At 40.5% G+C, this 24,011-nt stretch overlaps 1 protein-coding gene across 1 annotated transcript in view; it reads right to left on the bottom strand.

Moving 5' to 3' along the window:
* klhl32 (kelch-like family member 32) overlaps nt 1-24,011 on the bottom strand; it is a 273,091-nt gene that overhangs the window by 219,192 nt on the left and 29,888 nt on the right. Inside the window, exons 3-5 of the mRNA XM_048597003.1 lie at nt 19,639-19,789; nt 18,841-18,922; nt 18,092-18,272 (exon numbers count right to left, since the gene is read on the bottom strand). Coding sequence (XP_048452960.1) covers nt 18,092-18,272; nt 18,841-18,863 — 204 coding nt within the window. The 5' untranslated portion in view covers nt 18,864-18,922; nt 19,639-19,789. The remainder of the gene's footprint in view (nt 1-18,091; nt 18,273-18,840; nt 18,923-19,638; nt 19,790-24,011) is intronic.

Consider the following 24,011-nt stretch of genomic DNA (forward strand, 5'->3'; position numbering starts at 1 on the left):
GTTCCAAAGATGTGCAGGTTAGGTGGATTGGCCATGCTAAATTGCCCTATAGTGTCCAAGGGTATGCAGGCTAAGTGGATCAGCCATGCGAAATGCAGGGTTATAGAGATAGGATGGGGTAGGAGGGATGGCTCTGGGTGGAGTATTCTTTAAAGGATTGGTATGGACTCAATGAGCCAAATGGCCTGCTTCTACTCTGTAGTGATCCTACGATTCTAAGAAACAATACAGGGAGTATCAACAAATAGAAGGAACAGGGAAGCTCTGAGGAACAAAGGGATCTTGGGGTGCTTGTCCATAGAGCCCTGAAGGTGGCACGACAGCTTAATAAAATAGTTAAGGCTGCATACTGGATGCTTGCCTTCATCAGTCAAGGCAGAGATTAGAAGGGAGGTCATATTAGAGCCGTACTTTGGTTAGGCCACAGCTGGACTAGGTGTGTGCAGTTTTGGTCACTGCACTATATGAAGGATACAATTACACTGGAGAGGTTACAAAGGAGGTTCATCAAGGTGTTGTGGCATGGAGCATTTTGACTCTGAAGAGAGGCTAGGTAAGCTTGAGTTGCTTTCTTTAGAGCAGAGAAGGTTGAGGGTGGGATCTGATAGAGCTTTATAAGATTATGAGGGGCTCAGACAAGGTGAATAGAAAATAGCTGTTCTCCTCAGTTGAAGGGTCAATAACAAGGTGGCAAAATTTTAAAGTGGAAGGCAGGATATTTATAGTCAATTTGAGGAAAAAAAAACCTTTCACCTAGAGGGTGCTGGAGGTCTGGAATGCATTGTCCAATGGGGCAGTTGAGGCAGGAAACCTCAGAACCTTTAAAAAGTACATGGATGAACATTTGAAGTAAAAATAACATTCAAGGCTATGGGCCTAGCGTGGAAGAATGGAACTAGTGTAGGTAATAGTATATTTTTTGGTAGTACAGACCTGACGGGCCAAAGGGCCTCCTCTGAATTGTATAATTTTATTTTGCCAATATAGATCTGCTTTGAGTAATGGTAAGAAGCTATAGTTCATAAAGTATCAAAGGCCACTCTCTCCATTGTTTTTGATTGTACATATACCTTGAAGGTAATCGCTCCATAAGGGGAGGCTAAGATGAGGACGGTTGCATCCATGAAGACAGTAATATAAAATGGTTTATACCAACATTTCAAATTTTAACATCATCAACTTGAGGATGAAAATCAGTAGATGTGGCCAGTTTTCTTATCTCAAGAGATTGTTGGTCACTTCAAACTAACTAGGAATATCGTCAATAAGCGAAGCAAAAACTAACATGATGAGCCTTCCTATACTCAAAACTTAAATGAAATACGCAGTAATTACCATGACAATATTTTGTTAGTCTCCTTTATCATACTAAGAATGACTAACATCAAGAAGTGCATGAGTACTAAACCTGCAAAGGCTACCTCCACCATATTTATTTGAGGAAAAAAATTGTTTTGCATTCATTGAGTGCCTTTCAGGTCATTCCAGAGTGCTTCACAGCCAATTAATTATTTCTGAAGTGTCGTTGCTACTGTTTACAATCAACTAACTGAAAATGTCTTTTGGTATGCCCGCAAAATTAAACTTACACAATTTAGCTTTTGTTTTCTTTATAGTTTGAATTCAATGGTACTACTAGCCACATTATGGTTTGCCATCTTTTTTAAAGTAGTAAAATGTTGCTTCTTCACTGGATACTTTGGCAAGTAAAGCCCCAGGGAGCCTGCTGGCACTTGTGGCATCATTCCTCAAATCTTCATCTCCAGCAAACAAAATACTTTCAATCTTGTTCACGTGTTGTGAATTTTGTCAGATACGTCATACGTGCCAACTATGAAAAGTCACAGAAATTTACATTATCAAAAAAGCTGACAATCTGTAAATAAACAGCAGTTTTTTAAGCCATTGGCAAGAAAACAAATCATATGCAATGTGTTGAATTATTGTTGATTCCGTTCTGCCTGTGACCCCCATAATTAATGGTTAGGCCCCGGGGAGTGTTGTCAAACAGAGAGACCTAGGGATGTAGGTGCACTGTTCCTTGAAAGTGGTTTCACAGGTAGACATGATGGTGAAGGTACTGTTTGGCATGCTTGCCTTCATCTGTCAGATCAAGAATTGGGAGTCCATGTTATGGCTGTACAAGACATTGATAAGACCACATTTGGAGTGTTGCATACAATTCTGGTTGCCCTGCTACAGGAAGAATGGTATTAAACTGGAAAGGGTGCAAAAAAAATTTACAAAGGACATTACCTAGACTGGAAAGTCTGAGTTATAAGGAGAGGCTGGATAGGCTGGGACTTATCTCCACTGGAGCTTAAGAGGCTGAGGTTTGACCTTAGAGGTTTATACATTCATGAGGGACATAGATAAGGTGAACAGCCAAGGTCTTTCCCCCAGGGAATTCAAAAACAAAGGCCATAGGTTTGAGGTGAGAAGGGAAAGATTTAAAAAAGGACGTGAGGGGTAACATTTTCATGCAGAGAATGGTGCATATATGCAACAAGTTGCCAGAGGAAGTGATAAAGACAGGTATACTTACACCAATTTAAAAGCCATTTGGCCAAGCACATGGATAGGAAAACTTGAGGGATATGGACTAAACTTAGGCAAATGGGACTAGTTCAGTTTGGGAAACCTGGTCGACATGGACAGGTTGGCTAAAGGGCCTTTTTCCATGCTGTATGACTCTATCAGAAGGAGATACAGCAAAAAGGCAGAAAGGATAAAGCAGAAAGAGAGCATTAAAAATGTTAGCAGATAGCTGGAAGACATTTATTACAAGTAGATTTTACGGTTACATTTTTGTGTTCTTTAATGCTGTGGATATAGACCAGTATGAATCAATTCCTACCTATTTTAAAAAAAAACACGTGGATTACCAATTATTAAATGGTATGGATAGGTATTTGTGGCAGTGGTGTCAATGAGCTGAAACATTTTTTTTTTTTTTTTAAAAACAGCCCCTCATTCAGGACAGTAAATGTCAATTTTATGAATCAGCAAAGCAGAATAGATGAGCAGTACAAATTCTTTCTGGTGTGTGCTGGAGTCCGGGGGTCACAAATCAAGCGGTGATACATGTGCCGTGCACCTAACCTTTGTTAAAGAGCATAAAATGTCCAAAATCCTTTCTCACACAAAATTTTACTTCTAGTTTCATGCACCCAAGCACATGAAAATTATGCATACACTAAACTTAATGAAACAAAACAAACAAACCACATGCACATTCTGGGAAACTTGGGTAGGTAGATCAATTGACGGCTTCAGGAGGGCTAGTTTCTGTCAGAAAATGCCGACACAGTCAAGACACAGAGTTCATGACATCAGCTAAGAATGCACCTTTCATGAAAGTGCACTTGCGCACCTAGTGCTTGGTAATACATTTGCAGAAATCAAATCATTACTTTGGTTGAGTGCAATGCATTGTGTGGGAAGACCAAGAAAAATATAAGAAACCCTATTTGTTTGAATTAATTGTTAGAACAATATTCATGATTCCCACAATGCAACACAGATTTCAAACCAGAGTACTGCAAGGTCACGAGGAGGAAATAGCATGCTAATTCATTATGGAACACAGGCTCAAACTCGAATGAATGTATCACAATTTTGGATAGTAGAGTGTGCATACATATTCACATTGGCCTGAAAAGTCCAGACGATGATTAAAAAGATTCATGTACAAAACAGCATACTGAAACAAGATTACAACTATGATAATCAGAGGCTAATTTGGCCTTGTCTGCACGTTGTTTTCATAACTATGAGCAATTGCTAATCACCATTGTTCTGGGAATACACTAAGTTTCTTACCATGTCTTCCTGAATTATGGAAACATAATAGATTCATTTATGATAGTCACATGCACCCTTACAAAATATGATTCAGTGCCTTTAGCTTGTACATTGGACCACACACTGCATGCTAAAAGGAAGGTTTTGTTTTAAAATCAACAAACAAAAATGATCTTCATGCAGAAATAGGTCACTGTCTTTCTCAGACATGCTCAGTGCCTCTGCCCTACAGCAAATACATCAAATGACTTCTGACTGAAATATAGCCAGTAGAAATCCATAGAAATTTCATAGTGACTGAGTACTGAACCACAAGCTGCTGATATTCTTGAAATATTTATTCCCATGTACGCAAAGCTAAATGCTGACCCTTGGTAAGGCAACAAGAAAAAAATTATAACATACATACACCATGAAACTCATGATATTGTACATAATTGGTCAGGAGTGTTTAACTTCAACAACAATAATTAGTGTTAAATTTATTGTTTGATCAACTATACTATTAAACATTAGGAATGGATGGAGGATTTGAAATCAGGCAGGAATATAAAGTTGAAAATTCAAATTGGTCATCATCTTTTCAAATGGCTTCCATGTGCTGTTATTTGTTCAATGATTATTTACAGACAAAGAGATCAAATAAAATTGCCAACCCAGTGACTGGTTAAGTTTATCCAGCAGGTATTGACAGAAAAAGTCCATGATGAGCGAATGGATAATTATGTGACAGTTCCCATAGTTAAAAGGCCCAAAAGCAATAGCTACACAGTTCACGTATGAATGATGGTTACTGAATACTGAAAATTATTAAAGAAACCAGGGAAGCTGAAAGACACGAGAACAAACGATTATAATTAATTTCAGTAGGGATCTCCAAATACAGCAAAGTCATCTTGAAAATACCTGGAATTGGCAATTGGATTCCGCATGATCAGTGGGACCAGTACTATGGGAAGCCGAAGTGAGAAAGCATCCTGTACCAGGAATGGAGTGAGGGAATGTGGGCATGTCGCACGTATACACCTGAAATTGCTGCATTGAACAGGTCACAAATTCAAACAGATTCTCAAAGGCTGGTTTGATACACAGGTCCAATGAAAACTGTGGCCTTTTCACACGTTTTGAACATGCTTTGCTGCACTCTGGCAGTAAAGTCATAGGACATACCAATATATAAAATAGGAACAGATGTAGGCCATTTGACTCTTTGAGCCTGCTCTGCTGTTAAAGATCATAGGCTGAAAAATGGAGTTAAAGGACAATCAGATCAGCTATCTCCGTAACTGTTAATTCTCTTGTAGCTCAAATTTAGTCTTATAGTCTTGAGTGTATGCAGGTGTCCACTTCTGTATGGGTGGAGAATTCAAAAGTTCATCAATCTCAAAGAAGAAATTCCTCTTCATCTCCATCTTTCATGGAAGATACCTCATTTAGAAACTGCGCACTCGGTTCTTCCCACAAGTAGGAAACATCCTCTCAGCATCAATCCTGTCAAGTCCCCTCTGAATCTTACATTTCAAAGTCACCTCTCATTCTTCTAAACTCCAAAAATTGTAGGCCTGTTTAACTTTCCCTCATAAAAAAGTGCATTCATTTCAGGAGTCAACCTAATGAACCTTCTCTGAGCTACTTCTAATCAAAGTACTTTCCTCCCAGAGACCAAAACTGGAGACAGTATTGTAGCTGTGGTCTCACAAATATCCTGAATTAGTTTTAGTAAGGCTTCCCTACTACCATATACCATCACTCATGTCAGAAAGACTAACATTCCATTCGATATCTTTCTAATTTGCTGTACCTGCATGCTACATTTTTGAGATTCATAAATATTCAGACTAGTTAGTATACCAGCATCCTGCAGTCTCTCCCTATTTAAATAATGTTATTGCTTTTCCGTTCTTTTCAAAGTGGAAAACCTCACATTAATTATACACCAAATTTTTGCTCATCCAATTAAACTGAATATAATCCCCTTTGCAGACTTTGTGTCCTCCTCAAAACTTGATGTCACAGAATCCCTACAAGTGTGGGAGCAGGCCTTTCAGCCCATTGAGTCCACAGAAACCTTCCAAAGAGCGTACCATCCAAACGCAGCCCCCTATCTTATCCCCGTAACCCAACATTTACCATGGTCAAACTACCTAGCCTACACATCTTTGGACTATGGGACGAAACCAGATCACCCGGCAGAAACCCACACAGACACGGGGAGAACATACAAACTCCATACCGACAGTTGCCTGAAGGTGGAATCAAACCCGGGTCACTGATACTGTGAGGCAGCATGCTAACCGCTGAGCCATCGTGTGCCCATATGTCTTATCTATTTTTGCATTGTCAGTAAATTTGGCTACAGTACATTTGCTCCTTTCATCCAATTTATATAAAGTAGATTATAAACAAATAAGACCCCCATACAAATATATGAATTAGGAGCAGAAGAGGGTCTTTGGGGAGGTGACCACCTAGTGGTATTATCACTGGACTGTTAATCCAGAGACTCAGGTTCAAATCCTATTATGGCAGATAGTGGAATTTGAATGTAATATTTGAATGTAATGAAAATCTGGAACTAAGAATCTAATGATGATCATGAATCCATTGTCGATTGTCAGGAAAAACCTATCTGGTTCACTAATGTCCTTCATGGAAGGAAACTGCCATCCTTACCCGGTCTGGCTTACATGTGATTCCAGACCCACAGCAACGTGGTTGACTCTGAACAGTCCTCTGGGCAGTTAGGGATGGGCAATAAAAGCTGGCCTAGCCAGCGATGTCCTCATCCCGTAAATGAATAATAATAAAAAATTTGATACCTGAAGCCTGCTGTCATTCAATAAGATCGTGGCAGATCTGCTTGTGTTTCAAATTTCACATTCTCATCTGTCCACAATAATCTTAGATTCTTGTTAGACAAGGAAATCAATATTACTCAGCCTTAAAAATATTCAATGAAACCCTGCCTCCTCTGACATCCACCCTCCTACCTTCTCAGGCAGAGTTCTAAAGTCACACAACCTTCCAAGAGACTAAAAATCTCCTACTTTTTCTCCCCACCTAAAAGGGCCATTCCTAAGTTTTAAACAGTGTCCCCCAACTCCGAATATGCCGTCAAGAAGAAACATCCTTTTGACGTTTTACTTTATTAAAACCATTTAGGATCTTGTATACTTAAATCAAATCACCCCTCGTTCTTCTGAATTCCAGTGAAAACAAGCCCAGTCTCTCCAACGTTTTCTCATCAGAAAATCCAACCACTTCAGCACTAGACTCTGTGGCACCCTACAGGTTACATGACTCAATTATACCATGCACGAGAAGATTGCAACAGGTATGGAAGCTGTAGTTGCTGTGCCTCTAGGTTTGTAACACAACAGACAATTGAAGCAGATGCTTCAAAAGAAGTGAAGCCGTCTGCAGAGACAAGAAAAGGTCTTCTCTACACCGGTGAGACCAAACGTAGAGCAGGTGACTGTTTCACTAAGCATCTTCACCTGGCCCATAACGGCAAGCCTAACCTCCCAGTTACCACCCATTTCAACTCCCCCAGACCCCAGCCCCCACCGCCCCACTCCCACCTCCTGTGTCGCAGCGATTCAGAATGCAAATACGAGGAACAACACCTTATCTTCTGCCTGGGCACCCTACGGCCCAGAGGACTCAATATTAATTTCTCTAATTTCAAATAACCTTCCTATCCATCTCTCAGCTCCCTTTCCAGCTCTACCTGCTCCCTCCCTTCCATTCCACCTTCTGACCCTCCCTTCCAGCTACCAAAAGGATCCATCAACTAAGCAGGTCGTACCTACTACAGGTATCCACCTATCACCACCATTTTACTTACCCCCCTCCTCCCCTCTTTAACTGCAGCTCCCCCTACCCCCAAATCCAGTCCTGAGGAAGGGTAATACCCGAAACGTCGATGGCTCCTTTCCTCCAGATGCTGCCCAGCTTGTTGTGTTCTTCAAACCTCCTGTTTGTTTACCTTGGATCCAACATTTGCAATTTTTTTTTGTCTCTATCCTCAGAAAGGCCCAACTTACCAATAATCTTCAGGGAGCCCTTCCACTTCAGTGAGGATTAATGCCTGAAGTGCCTGCAATTAGTCAAGGTCATGGCATTGAATACATCTTTCAACAGAACCTGCAGACTCACACCAGGATAAGGACTGTGCTGCATGTGGCCAAAGTGACTGTTATTCTAAATTTCAGCACAACTGGATATTGCAAGCAGAAGCAGATAACACTATGAACATATCTCCGTACGAGGTGACAGAGGCCCCAAATATCAAAAAAGCCAAGTTCATTGCTTTCTCAAGCTAAGGCAACAATCATTTAGGATGGAGATGGAGAAAAATTTCTTCTTTCTTAAGGGTTGAGAATCTTTAAAATTCTCTACCTCAAAGGGTTGCGAATACTTCATTACCAAACACATTTGTGGTTGAGATAGATAGAACTTTGGTCTCTCGAGTAATCAAGGAAGATGTGGAATTGCCAAGAAAATGGTTTTAATCCTAGATCAATCATGACCATAATGAATGGTACAGCGGCCTCAAAAGGCCAAATGATCTACTTATATTTCTGTGTCCTAAGTGGAGTAAAGCAGGATAAGCAGCCACAGGATTTGTCCGGGGCACTGGGATTCTCAATGATATAGGGAGACATCATCTGCACATGGCCCTGCACAACTCTTCCACAAAGCACGCCACGTCATTAATGTGAAGTTGTCATGAAAATACTTCGTAGTTAATAGTTTTTGGAAGACTTAAATTTTGAAAGATTGTGGAAAAACTAATTTATTTCAAGTTTTGTGGAAATACCTGGAGTGATTCCTTGAAAAGTGGTTGTTAAAAAAGATCAACGTGGACACGGTTTATTTTAAAAAACAAGACTTTGTCGAATCACACGATTGGTGATAACTGTTTTCTTTGTTGTGGAAATAATGACTGGATGGAGAATGCTTTGGTATCTGGTCTTCAGATGGAGATAATAAGCCTGTGGGGAGGAGCTGCCCAAATATTCACTTCCTTTTCCAAAAATAAAGCCTTCTTGCCAAAATCAGGATGAAACCTATTTATGCTTCTGAAAGATTAATTACAGGTACACCTCAATATTACATTTTCCAAGCTGTGGCTGAAAAATTCAAGGCAGCAGTATGTGATTATTGACTCGATCACATGTGCCATAACAGCAGGGTGACAGTCTTTGGATAATACTATACTTTACCCATGGGCCTTCAAAGTAACCTGTTGGCTAAAGTTTTCTTTCTTCAGAAAGCCAATCACAGAGAGAAAGAGAATGTGTGTCTTTATGTGTCGGTGCATCTTCACTGATTAAGTTCTGTTTTGATAATAAAGCAATGTGATTTCATTAAGAAACTTGGACGGTAATTTTTTTTGTTTAAAACTTAATATGGATAAGATTGTTAATTAGTCATTTTGGTAAGTAGAAGTATTTGTTACTTTATGCTGTGACCTGTAGAGTAATGGGAAGAGTGTAACAGTATACTCCTCCATCCTTGGTCATTAAGATAAACACAGAACTATGTCAGTGAATCCCCATTATTCTGGCAACTAACCACAACCTACATTCTAAAGCAATATGCTATTCCCATTATCTTCAGGACACCAAGAACTAGAGGCTGGTCACTTGGAGACAAGAGATATCCTCGGAATATGTAGCTGACAGCAACCATTCTCGCTCACTCACAGACAGACACAGGACGCTGGGATTGCAATCAGAGCTGTGCCAGGTACATCATGAAGTAAACTGTTCGCATGCGTAAGCATTGGATTCACTGGTTGGATCCTTCAGCAGGTAACCCACACGATACTGAGTGACTGTTACTCTGTTATCTTCTGCAGCCTCCACAACCTGGTTATGATGAGAGTTCAGCTATTGCCACCTGACAGAGGAGGCACCTTTCAAGGAGAAGGATGAGGATGAATGCAGGGACGAAACATCTGGCACACCCTCTCAGAGGTTCATAGCTGAGGCAGCTATTTGGCCCATCATGTCCATGCTGATCAACAATGATTTGACTCCACTCATGCCATTTTCCAGTGCTTGGCCCCAAGACCTGGAAGCTACAGCAATGCAAATGGATGTCTAAATACTACCTAACATTAGTAGAGTTTCTGAGTCAACCATATTTTCAGTCGGAGTTGCATATCCATCACCTCACTGAAAAGAAATTCTAAACTCTCCTCCTTGCCTCCTAGCTTGCCTTAAACTTATGCTTCCTAAATACTGAACCCCTCAATTTATGGATAAAATGCCTTCCTATCTACTCTATGCCCTCAATCTTAGACCTCTAAGAAATACAACACCAGACTATCTAATTATTCCTCATACCTCAGCCCAAGCAGCATTCTGGTAAATCTTTTCTGCACCCTTTCCAGTGCAATCACATATATTGTGGAATAACCAACTCTTTATACTGTTCTAACGTAGCCTCTGCATCCTGGCTCTCAGCCAATTTTGGATCCAACATGTCACTTTACCTTTGCTTCAGACCATATGGCTATAGGTGCCTCTCAGGCTCCTCGCTTGCTCTGCACTAACACTGCACCTCTGACCACTCATCGTAGCACTGTTGGCTAGAATCTTACCACTAACAAAAGCCTTGCTAAAACATCTTCCAAGAACTTCTCTCTCTGCCTTATTTTAAAGTACTTTGTTTTGATCTTCTTTTTCCAAAGTTCCAAAACAATGCAACAACTTATAAAATAGTAATTACTGCTCCAAAGAAATTGAGGAAATCAGCTCCAACACTGAAAAAACCTGAAAACCTCTTACAGCCACAATTTTCTCCCATCCTCCATCTTGGACTACCCAGAATCCATTTTGAAAGAGTAACAAGGGAGAGGATAGGGCCCCTTAAAGATCAGCAAATCTGCCTATGTGTGGAACTGCAGGAGATGGGCGAGATACTAAACGAGTATTTTGCACCAATGTTTAGTGTAGAGAAGGATATAGAAGATACAGAACTTGGGGAAATAAATAGCAATATCTTGAAAAAGAGTCCATACTACACAAGTGGTGGTGCTGGACATCTTAAAACGCATGAAGGTGGATAAATCCCCAGGGCCAGATCAGATGTACCTTAGATTTTTGGGAGAAGCTAGCTAAGTGTTTGCTGGGACCCTTGCTGAGATATTTGTAAAGCCACAGGTGAGGTGCCAGAAGACTCGAGGTTGGCAAACATGGTGCCATTATTGAAAAAAGATGGTATAGGGAAAAGCCAGGGAACAACAGACTGGTAATCCTGATGTCAATGGTGGGCAAGTTGTTGGAGGGGATTCTGAAGGGCAGTACTTACATGTATTTGGGAAGGCAAGGACTGATTAGGGATAGTCAACATGGGATGGGGGGCTGCATTGTGTGCATAGGAAAACCCATCTCACTAACTTGATGGAATTTTTTGAAGTAACAAAGAGGATTGTTGAGGGCAGAGCGGTGGACATGATCTATATGGACTTCAGTAAAGCATCTGACAAGGTTCAGCAAGGTCAGTTGGTTAACAAGGTTAGATAATATGGAATACAAGGAGAATTAGCCATTTGGATTCTAAATTGGCTAGAAGGTAGGAGACAGAGCGTGGTGGTGGAGGGCTGTTTTCAGACTGGAGGCCTGTGACCAGCAGTGCGCCACAAGGATTGGTGCCGGGTCCACTGCTTTTTGTCATTTATATAAATGATTTGGATGTGAATATAGGAGGTATGGTTAGTAAATTTGCAAGTGACACCACAATTGGTGATGTAGTGGACAGTTAAGAAGGTTACCTCAAAGTACAATGGGATCTTGATCAGATGCGCTGATGGGCTGAGAATTGGCAGATGAAGTTTAATCTAGATAAATGTGAGGTGCTATATTTTGGCAAGGCAAAAACAGGGCAGGACTTACACACCAAGTTGTAAGGCCCTGAGGAGTTGTTGCTGAACTGGGAGACCTAGAGGTGCAGGTTTATAGCTCCTTGAAAGTGGAGTCACAGATAGACAGGATAGTGAAGACGACGTTTGCTACACTTGCCTTTATTGGTCACTGCATTGAGTGTAGGAGTTGGAAGGTCATGTTGCAGCTGTACAGGACATTGCTTGGGCCATATTTGGAATACTGTGTTCAATTCTGGTCTCCCTGCTATAGGAAAGATGTTGTGAAACCTGAAAGGGTTCAGAAAAGATTTACAAGGATATTTACAGGATTGGAGGGTTTGAGCTATTGGGAGAAGCTGAATAGGCTGCGGCTATTTTCTCTGGAGCATCAAACGCTAAGGGGTGACCTTACACAGATTTATAAAATCATGAGGGGCATGGATAGGTTAAATAGTCAAGGGCTGTTCCCCAGGAAAGACTAGAGGGCATAGGTTTACGGTGAGAGGGGAAAGATTTAAAAGGGACCTAAGAGGCAACTTTGACCACACAACGGGTGATACGTGTATGATATGAACTTTAAGGTTTTAGCAAAGATTTGTAGCTTGTGTTGTGAGTGAGGTTGTTGACTTGCTCGCTGGCTTGTTTTCGTTCAGATGTTTTGTCACCATGCTAGATGACATCATCAGTAAGGCCTCCGATGAAGTGATTTGTTCTACTCTGCTTGGAATTATAGTGTCCGGTCTGTTATGGCAAGTAGTGTCATTTCCCGATTTTGTTCTATTTTGGTTTGTATATGGCGTCCAATTCTATGTGTTTGTTGATTGCATTATGGGTTGAAAACCATGTCCCTGGGAATTCTTGTGTGTGTCTATGTTTGGCTTGGGCTACTATGGTTACGTTGTCCCAGTTAAACTGATGGCCTTCATTGTCTTAGTGGACTGATATTAAGGAAAATTCGTCATGTCGTTTTACTGCTAGTTGATGTTAGTGTATTCTGATGGTTAGTTTCCTTCCTGTCTGTCCAACGTAATGCTTGTGGCAGTCATTGCATGGTATTTTGTAGACTACATTGGTTCTGCATGTTGTGGGAATGGGGTCTTTAATTCTTGTGAGTGGCATCAACAACGTTTTTGCTGGGATTAAATTCACGACAGAAGAAAACAACAATCAGTTTCCGTTTCTGGACATCAGAGTTGAGCGTATGACCAACGGAGAGTTCCAAACCTCAGTATACAGGAAAGCAACCCACACTGATCAAATCCTCAATTTCCACAGCAACTACCCCAACACCCACAAACAAAGTTGTGTTAGGACACTATGTAAAACGAGCCACCACTCAGTACAACATGCCACCACGCAGGAAAGAGGAACAGCATCTATGCAAAAATCTTCGCTAAGAACGGATATCCCTGCAACTTCATCCACAGGTGCCTACTAAATAGACGACAACAACAAGAGGACACAGTACGCCCCAACACACTAACTACATTCTTGAAGTAGGGCAGTGTATCAGAACTGACGAGATTCCAACGACTACTAGGAAACACAGTAGCACAGAAACCCACAGCCACTCTACAACACATACTCAAGGATTTAAGACCCCGTTCCCACAACATGCAGAACCAACGTAGTCTACAAAACACCATGCAATGACTGCCACAAACATTACATTACATCGGACAGCCAGGAAGGAAACAGGAATAGCATATTTCGGAATACTGGGGAGGTGAAAGACTCACTGGTTGGCCAGTTTAAAAAGATAATTAAACTTGAGAGTATACATAGTACAGAAATGAATTAGACAAGTAGAAATATATCTGGAAGAGCATATAGTCATACAGAAGGCTAGGAGCTTGATTCAGGAATTTTAAGGATTAAAACAAAGCACACAAATGTAAGCTTTAATTGGACTTCTCAGACCTAGAGGAAACAAGAACAATTTAACCTCAGAGATATAACCAGGAAAATATAACCAAGGTGGAATGCCATTTAACATTTATGAAAAAAAATAACTGTTGCATATGGAAACCTGTTTGAATTTTCAAGGTAAAGGGTGACTGGATGTGGGTACAGCAGAAACTCAATCAGCCTTAGAGTGGGAAGTGCCTATCCCAACTAGGGAATGGTGTAGCAGTGGTTAGCATTGATGCCTCACAGCTCCAGGGACCTGGGTTTGATTCCAACCTCTGGCGACTGTCTGTGTGGAGTTTGCACATTCTCCGTGTGTCTATGTGGGATTCCACCGGGCGCTCCAGTTTCCTCCCACAGTCCAAAGATGTGCAAGTTAGGTGGATTGGCCATACTAAATTACCCATATGGTGTTCAGAGATGTGTAGATTAGGTGTGTTAGTCGTGGGAAATGCTAGCTTACAGGAATAGGGTAAGGGGAACGGGGTCTGGATGGGATACTCAGAGGGTCAGTGTGGACTCATTGAGCCAAATGGCCTGTTTCCACACTGTAGGGGCTCTATGGATTCCGATGAGACAGATATCGACAATGTAATTGTCTCATACTGTTCGTGGTCATGAGACATATTGTATACTGAATTATAAGTGTAACTGTAACAGGAAAGTACTGTGCATGCTGAAAATCTGGAAAAGAAGCAGAAAGTGCTGGAGAAAAATATCAGGTCTGGCAGCATCTGTGGAAAGAGAAACAGAATTAATATTGAGCCCAATATGATGTATCTTTGGAAAGGAAGCGCAATACAAGCATAACCACAAAATGTATTAGCATATAAAGATATCTTAACAGAAGTTCTCTTGAGCTGTATGTGTATGAAATTCCCGGTTAACTCCTTCCTCCCTACTATCAAAGGCCCCAAGTACACTTTCCACATGAATTAGTGACTTGCCTGCACTTCATTCAATCTAGCCTACTGAATTTGTTACTCACAATGTGGTCTCTTCCACACTGGGGAGAGAAAACACAGACTGGGTGGCCACTTTGCAGAACACCTCTGCTTCATCCACAAAAATAACCCCAAGCTGACCTGCAATTTCAAGAAATTGTCACATTCCCATGCCAAAATGTATATCTCAGGCCTGCTGCAATGCTCCAGCAAAGCCCAACGTAATATAAAGGAACAACACCTCATCTTCCACCTCGGTATCTTACAGATCTTAGAACTCAACATTGACAATTTCAGAGCATGAATAACTTTCTCCATCTTCACTACTCAGGTCACGTTCTGTATTATTCCAGGTTATTTCTAGCACAACCAATCCATTTTCAACTATTCCCACCTTCAATGAGTACTCATTCAGCATTTCTCTCCCAGCTTATCAGCATTCCTTTGCTTCTGTTTCTCTCTCTCTCTCTGGTCACCATGTCCATCTATTCAAATCATTCCTTTGCCCATTCCCCATTATTAGCATAAATACCACCATTTCCCACGTAATTTCAGTTCTGATGAAGAGTCACTGGACTTGAAAGACAAACTCTGTTTCTCTCGCCACAGATGATGCCAGACCTGCTGAGTTTCTCCAACAGAGATAGTAGGAACTGCAGATGCTGGAGAATCCGAGACAACAAGTTTCTCCAACACTTTGTTCTTATGTTAGATGTCCAGTATCCACAGTTCTTTATTTTATTTTATGCAGTTGCTTGTGTTGGCTGAGGTACTATTCAAGTAATTTGTTCTCAAATCGTCCAACCAATGTGAACATTTATTACAAATACATTTTGGGAAATCTGTTCAATGTCTGGAGCCAGAATGAAAGAAACTGCTAAACATCATTAAATGTACATGTGCATATGGGCTAGTTACAAAGCTAAACTGTGTTGTCAGAGTCACCAATTCGATTGCAACATTTAATTTAGAATTACTACAATAATAGTGTAGAGCCAGTGTGTATTTATTATTGAATTACAGTTGTTAGATTATTAGAGGTTGCTGACTTCTAAATTATATTGAGCAGAGCAATGTTCATTTTGAGTTTGCTCTCAGTTTAAACCACTGTGACAGCAAAATAGTAAGAATACAAGGATCAGGTAGATAGCAATTGGCCAAAATACTTTCCCATATTCAAATTCTTGATTCAGAGGGATCCGCTCCTCATGGGATCTTGCTCCTAGAGAGCAGAGAATGCTTGTCCACCCATTCCCACAGGGTCAAGAGCCACATAAAATTTTAGTATCACCCTAAACTGCACTCTTGAAAATCCTAGCATCCACCACAAACGGCACACAGTGACACACAGACAAGCCTCAATACCAGTTCAGTAATATTCAGTGGCTAGTGAACTACTCAAGTTTCTGTTTCAACCCCTGGGGCCCAAAGACAAATCAGGCATTTGGTGATAATTAGCATCCAGCCTCCACATATGGACATGGTGAATTTAAATCAATCATCTAACAGAGGACTTGCTGAGATTCCTGCTTCCTGAGGGGAAGCCAATCTCAAAACTTCCAAAATACCTACTGAAAAAGAAGAAAGAAGCTTGGACAGGAATGAAGCAGTATTATCAAATACAACAAGTAATCAAATAAGTGGGAGGGGATGTGCAAGGTGAGCTGGAAGACACATCGGAGACTGGGGTATTACTGTGGAAATCCATGCTTTGATTTGAATTATTTCTCATGTATTTGTGGTGGTGCAGCTTGCAAGCCAAGTTGGACTCAATAATGAACTTGCAGTTTGCTGCTGGCATAGACACCGAAAAGGATGGATAGAACACAATCTAAAGGGTTACATCCAGACAGGCAGGGGTTTCCAGGGAGGAACAATGTATAGCTGTACAGGCTAATTGGAACTCAAAACCTAACCTACCGACTGGCTACTGCAGTTGGGCCACCAATGATGGTGTCTTCTTTTGACATGGTCAAGGGCTAAAAGGGGAGACTGTGAGTGCACACAGGTACAGAAATGAAATACATACTAGACAGATATATAGAAGAACATACAGATATATAGCAGGCTGGGAGGTTGGTGTAGGCTGACACTCGGTTGAGGTATTTTAAGGATTAAAAGAAAACATTCTGAATGTAAACTTTGGTCAGGACATGCCAGACTTAGAGAAGACATGAGCCATATAGCTACATGAACAGACATAATTACATAGCATAAAGTAGAAACTTGTTTAACATTATGGAGGGATAATTTGTTTTTTAAAGGAGGGGGTCACTGGACAGGGGAATAGCAGGAGCTTGATTAGCCTTAAAACAGAAAGTGTTTAGCCCAACTAGGGCCTGGGTTTGGTCTTCTAATGACACATCAATAATTGTCTCATATTGTTTATGGTCATGTGATAAATTGTATGTCTAAGTATTTAACATGACTCAATACAAAGTACATAGATAATCCTTTGTTTGTGGAAGTTTCTCTTGAGCAGAATACACAAAATAAAGCCTTACCATTTACGTGATGTATATCGCTTTAAACACTACAAAACTAAACTCTGGAATAAACACTGAACTATATTTCAGCAGCTTCTTTTTGAGCAGCAGAAAACAGACAAGGAGATATGCATTTGAAAGCAAGAAGTAGAAGACTCTCTTTCTTTCCATCAGCAGCTAAAAAAAAAAGCCAACAGTTCCCATCTTGGACGAAGAAATTGCGATCAGTCCCATTAAGGCAGGCAGCATGCAGATTTTGTGCTGCCTCCACATTTCCATTATTTTAGCATACAGTGAAAAGTTGAGAAATTTATTTTATTTCCAGAGCAGACATTGTCTGAAGTCTGACAGAATCCAAGCCAAAAACTCACGTTACATTTCTTCAAGAAAAAAAAAGTCTTAGTAAACTCAAGTTTATAATTGAGTTTTGATTTCCACTAAACTTTTGGAAGATTTTCCTCACCATCATCCAACTGCTAGTTATCTTTAAAAAGCATCAATTGTTTATAAACAAAAATGTCAGACGTTTATTTTTTTCCCACACTCTGTTTGAATGCAACACCAAAATTATTCTAGTATTAAATGAGTTAATGCCAGAATAAATACACAATTATTCTACATATTCGTATGTTTCCACTGAGGTACATCTGTCAAAAGAAGACTAAAAGGAGTCCTTGAACCTTTATAGTGCTTGTCCCAACCACCGAACCTCTCAAAGTTGTTTTGCAGCCAAAATTTTGAAGAGTTCAACTGTTGTTATCAGTTGTGAGATTTTGGAACTTTGTCTTAGAAGGCAGTGACAGCAGGTCATTGAATACTTTTAAAGGTGGAGGCATATAGGATTCTTGTCAGACAAAGGAATCAAAGGTTTTCGAGCATATGTGGGAATGTGTAATTCAAAACATGGCAGAATGGATGACAGGAGAGTAGTTAATGGGTAAAATGGACTACTTCCACTTCTACTCCATATGTGCATATTTAACGAGGTAGCCAAATACTTTTAAATGGGATTCATTTCTTAGAAGCATCAAAAATGCAGTCCGATGCAAATATGAAAGTGTTGACAAACTTACTCGGAAATAATCACTGCAAGCTGCCAGCACTGCTTTGTGGGCATGGAATTTTTGTTCCTCAGCAACCAGAATGACATCGCATAGTATCCCATCATTCCTTTGCTGGTTCAGAGCTGCTAGAACAGCATCCTTATGAGACTTCGATTGGCAGAGCCTGTGACCTGTCAGCATCTCTTGAATGCTGTAAATTAAACAAAAGTAGGTTGTCAAGAAAAATAAGGCTCTCCCCCTCAAACAGTACACCACACTAGAAATGCATTACACGGAGTGAAACATATCCCTTGCACTAAACTGTTTGCAATAAACGAAAGTAGCAAACCTTTGGAAATAAATGAAAGCTTTCTTTCTAATCAATAATTACAAAATGATGAAACCACCATTCCAGCCAGTGTGGGCCACATGCTGGATTAGAAACAAAGGCTCGAAAATCTCACGACTGTTCGACACCACAACTAAATCCCACGACCAAACCTGAAACGATGCAGAATAATACGTGGCTATTTTGTACACAGTGTGCATTAAAACTATTTTTAAGAGTTCAGCATAAACCACAGCTAAGTAAATTAGAAATAAAACTGGAAACAAAAACGCGCTAAATGTTACTAGCTATGGAACACAAGTCACTGACAATATTTCACTGATGCAGACTTGCAGTCTGACAAAAGCACCGAATGCCTCAACTGAACTGAATTAAATACCAGCTAGATAAAGGTGACATCACACACACTCATGGGTCAGATACACAGTACCTGAGGCACATTTCAGATGGCATATTCCAATCCAGACCCAGCAGGTATCAGTACAAAAGGCGGTGAAGGTATAAGAGCCCAGCTGAAAGTGCAACAATGGAATAGCAATGTGTGAGCATGAATAGGTTTGGCTCCAGTTGACTGTACAAGCATGGATTCCAAAGGCTCATCCGACATTCAATTAGGTTTATCACAAACGGCAAATGAAAGGATGACTTAGATTAATGATTATGCAGCTGCGGCCTTGGGGACTTTCCATTTCTCAATTTTTTTTTTTTTTTCCACACGATTTTAAATTAAGAAACTATTTTGTTTATAATGCTGTTGTATCCAGTATCACACAAGATAATTTTACAAAATGGACAAATCAGCTAACTGACAAAGATTTGCTAGAATATTTTCAAACCATCGTATCCTTTATCAGCAACAAACAAGCAAACAAACAGTCTTCTACACACTCATATCTGATATTAGAAGTTCTTCCATGGCAGTGTTAAACTGGAGGGTATTGTTTTAGAAATAAAGGAGAGTTATACAATGTATTACACAATGAACTTCTAATCAATAGGTAAGGTACATCTATGTGCCAGTGTTAAAACCAATAGGCTTATGGCTGTAATTAGGTCAATGAGAGCATTTTCTTTGTGGAATGACAGCTGTTTGTAAATAGTTACTAGAGTCTCTAGTCTATTAACAAACAGCATGAAATGACTAGCTAGCTAGCTTTCAACCTTATACAATTAAACATTTGAATGTCTGAAGATGTTTGAGGCGGACTGATGATATAATAAAATATACCAAGGGACGGAGAGATTGTGGGAAGCAGATTCAACCCGAGGCAGATGGATGGTGTCACCAGTAAGCGTAGTTTGCAGTGGAGTTGAAGATGGTAGTTTACTGATGTCCAACAGTTTTCTGTGGCCTTGTTCACAGCAACTTGATCAATGGTCTGTTTTAAAAGGTCAAAAGAAAAAGTGTAAACTATCATTCTGCTCTAAACATGATGCTCTGTCCCTCAGTCATACAGCACAGAAACAGACCCTTTGGTCCAATTCATCCACACCGACCAGACATCCCAATCTGATCTAGTCCCATTTGCCAGCACTTGGCCCATATCCCTCTAAACCCTTCCTATTCACATACCCATCTAAGGGCCTTTTAAACATTATATTGTATCCACCTCCATCACTTCATCTGGCAACTCATTCCATACGTGCACCACCCTAGGAAAGGATAGCTCTCAGGTCCTTTTTAAAATCTTTCCCCTCTCACCTTAAGCCTATGCCCTCTATTTTTGGTTTCCCCCCGCCCTAGGAAACAGATCTTGGCTATTTACCCTATCCATGACCCTCATGATTTTATAAACTTTAAGGCCACCCCTTAGCATCCGATGCTCCAAGAAAGAAAGCCCCAGCCGATTCAGCCTCTCCCTGTAACTCAAATCCTCCAGTCCCGGCAACATCCATGTAAATCTTTTCTGTATCTTTTCAAGTTTAACAACATCTTTCCTGTAGAAGGGCAACCAAAATTATGGGGAGGAAGGGTTACTTGACCCAAAATACTGATTTCTCTCCACAGATGTTGCCAGACATGCTGAGCTTTTCCAGCAATTTCTATTTTTGTCTCTAACCATTTCCATTGTCCACTTCACCACCTATTTTGACAACATTTGCAAACCTACTAACTATTCCTCCCATATTCACATCCAAATTATTTATACAAATGATGAGAAGCAGTGGACCCAGCACAGATGCTTGTGGCACACTGCTGGTCACAGGCCTCCAGTAGAAAAAGCAACCCTCCACCACCACCCTGTGTCTCCTTCCTTCTAGCTAATTGGTTAGCACCCTCTGGATCCCATGTGATTTAACCTTAAAAGTCTACAATGAGGAACTTTGTCAAGTGCTTTGCTGAAGTCCATGTAGACCATGCCTACCGCACTGCTTTCATCAATCTTCTTCGTCACCTCTTCAAAAAAAAAACTCAACCAAGTTTGAGAGATACGATTTCCCACACACAAAGCGATGTTGACTATCCCTAATCAGTCCTTGTCTTTCCAAATGCATGTAAATCTTGTCCCTCAGAAATCCCTCCAACAGCTTACCCACACTGATGTCAGGCTCACCAGTCTACAATTCCCTGGCTTTTCATTTCAGCCTTTCTTAAATAATGGCACCACATTAGCCATCCTTCAGTCTTCTGGCACTTCACCTGTGGCTGTTGATGATATAAATGTCCCATCAGGGGGTCCAGAAATTTCTTCCCAAGATTTCCACAATGTTCTGGGAAACACCTGATCATGTCCCAAGGATTTATCTACCTTTATGCATTTTAAGACCTCCAGCACTTTCTCTTCTGTATTATGAACTCTTTTCAAGACATCACTGTTTATTTCCCCAAGTTCCCTAGCTTTTTTTCCCCTTCTTCACAATAAATACTGATGCAAAATATTTGTTCAGTATCTCACCCATCTGCTGTGTTTCCACACATAGGCAGCCACGTTGATTATTAAGGGGCCCTATTCTCTCCCTGGTTACTCTTTTGCCCTTAATGTACTCCTAGAATCTCTTTGGATTTTCCTTAATTCTATTTGCCAAAGCCATCTCATGTCCCTTTTTTGTCCTCCAGATTTCCCTCTTAAGTATACTCCTACTGCCCTTACTCTCCTCTAGGGATTGAATCAATCCCAGTTGTCTACACTTGACAGATGTCTCCTTCTTTTTTCTTGACTAGAGCCTCAATTTTTCTCCATATCAAAAACAGAAGTCGCTGGAAAAGCTCAGCAGGTCTGGCAGCATCTGTGAAGAGAAAATCAGAGTTAATGTTCGAGGTCCGGTGACCCTTCCTCCGAACTTATAGTAGCTGGGAAAATGTCGGTTTATATGCAGAAAATAAGGAGGGGGTGGGATAGGGAGTAAGCAATAGGATAGAGCCCAAAAGAGAAGGAAGATTTCTCTAGTCATCCAACATTCCCTACACCTACCTGCTTTGCCCTTCACTCTAACAGGAACATACTGTCTGTGAACTCTTGTTATCTCATTTTTAAAGGCGTCCCACTTCACAACCATAAAACTTTACCTGCAAATAGCACACCCAATCCCCTCCACCCAATCAACTTTTGAAAGTTCCCATCTAATACCATCAAAATTGGCCTTAATCCAATTTAGAACTTCAACTTTCCGATCAATTCTATCATTTTCCAAAACTATTTTAAAACTAATAAAGTCATGATCACTTGCCCCAAAATGCTCCCCCACTGACACCGCAGTCACTTGCCCTGCCTTATTTCCCAACAGAAGGCCAAGTATTGTTCCTTCTCTGGTAGGTACATCCATATACTGAATAAGAAGGTTTCCTTGTACACACTTAAGTTCCTTCCCATCCAAGCCCTTAACATTATGACAGTCCCAGTCGATGTTTGGAAAGTTAAAATCCCCTATTACAATCATATTATTCTTACAGATATCAGAGATCTGTTTCATATTTGCTTCTCAATTTCCCCACTGACTATACTACTGAGTAAGTACCAGGGGAAGGACAAAAGGTAAATATCATTCTTTTCAGGTTGCAGATCTGAAACCAACATTTGTTTCTTTCCCAATATAATTTGCACAGCTATAATATTAATGTATACTGCTTTTACCAGAAATCATATCATTGTATGATGCTGGATACCTGCTCCAGAATTAAAGCAGAGAAAGAAAGCCCTGGCTTCCTCTCACTACTGTCAGAGCCACACAGCTGGAAGGAGCCAATCATGGACCTTTGTCCATCATGTCCCTATTGGTCATCAACCACCTATATAATCTAGTCCATTTTCCAGCATTGGCCTGTAGCCCATGCTATGGCACATCAAATGTTCACACAAATACACAAAGTTTGTGATGGCTTCTGCGTTTCCCAACCTTTCAGGTAGCGAGTTCCACATACCCACCATCCTCTGGGTGAACAAATGCTGCTTTAAATCCCCTTTAAATCTTCAGCCTCCTACTTTAAATCTATGGTTCCTGCTTATTGGCACCTCTACCTAAGGGAAAAGTTTCTTCGTATCTACACCAACTATTCTCCCCTATAGACATAAACCAGATTCCCACTCAGCCTTCTTTGCTCTACAGAAACACACACTCAGCCTATCTATCTCTCTTCATAGCTGAAACACTCCAACCAAGGCAATACCCTGGTGAATCTCATCAAAGTTCATCTGATCCTCTTATACTTCCTCATGTTTAGATCCTATCATTCCCTTGTATCATTAGGTCTCCCTTAATGCATCAATTTACGCTGTTCTTTATTCACTCGTGGGACAGGGGCATCACTGGCTGGGTTAGCATTTATTGCCCATCTCTAGTTGCAGTTAGGAAGGTGGTAGCAATAGGGCACACTACTTCATCACAAGCATGTTGTTATTGCTCGAAATACATTTGTGAAACTGCCCCAAAATAAATATGCGATATATTCACCATTTACACCATACTAAAAAGACCACACAAACTAATCAAATAATTGCTTGAACAGAAAACAATGTATTATTGAACATGATACATTTTCTATAAAGATAATTGTAGCACAAGATTAGCTATCATTATTCTTCAGCAATATATTTGCTTCCTGAGGAAGTCATTCCAATGTCATCTATTCGCTAAACGCTAACGCAGGTTAATAAAATAAATGCTGACTATGATAATGAGTTACTTGCTAAGGCAATTGGAGACAGCAAGAACTGCAGATGCTGGAGTCAGAGTCAACACAGTGTGGAGCTGGAGGAACACAGCAGGTCAGGCAGCATTAGAAAAGGAAAGTCGATGTTTCGGATCAGCACTCTTCAGAACTGGACCCAAAACGTCGACTTTCCTTCTTCTCTGATGCTACCTGACCTGCTGTGTTCCTCCAGCTCCACACTGTGTTGACTACTTGCTAAGGCAGACCTATTTTGACCAAGTACATTCAAATGGAAAAAATTGCTGGTTTCACATCAACAACTTACTTTTTATACTTTACAGATGTTGCAACAGATATAACAAACATGAACAGATGTTTCACGAATCTAATCCTGGTTATTGCTTTGAACAAAACCATTTAGTTGCCAACATTGAAGAAGTTGTTGTATGTTTTAGCAACCTGTTACTCTACTGCAAGGTTAATGTTAAGATATAAAGCCAGGTGTGGAGTTC

The sequence above is a fragment of the Rhincodon typus genome, chromosome 5 (genome assembly GCF_021869965.1).
Source record: "Rhincodon typus isolate 14 chromosome 5, sRhiTyp1.1, whole genome shotgun sequence".
In the NCBI taxonomy this organism is placed as follows: domain Eukaryota; kingdom Metazoa; phylum Chordata; class Chondrichthyes; order Orectolobiformes; family Rhincodontidae; genus Rhincodon; species Rhincodon typus.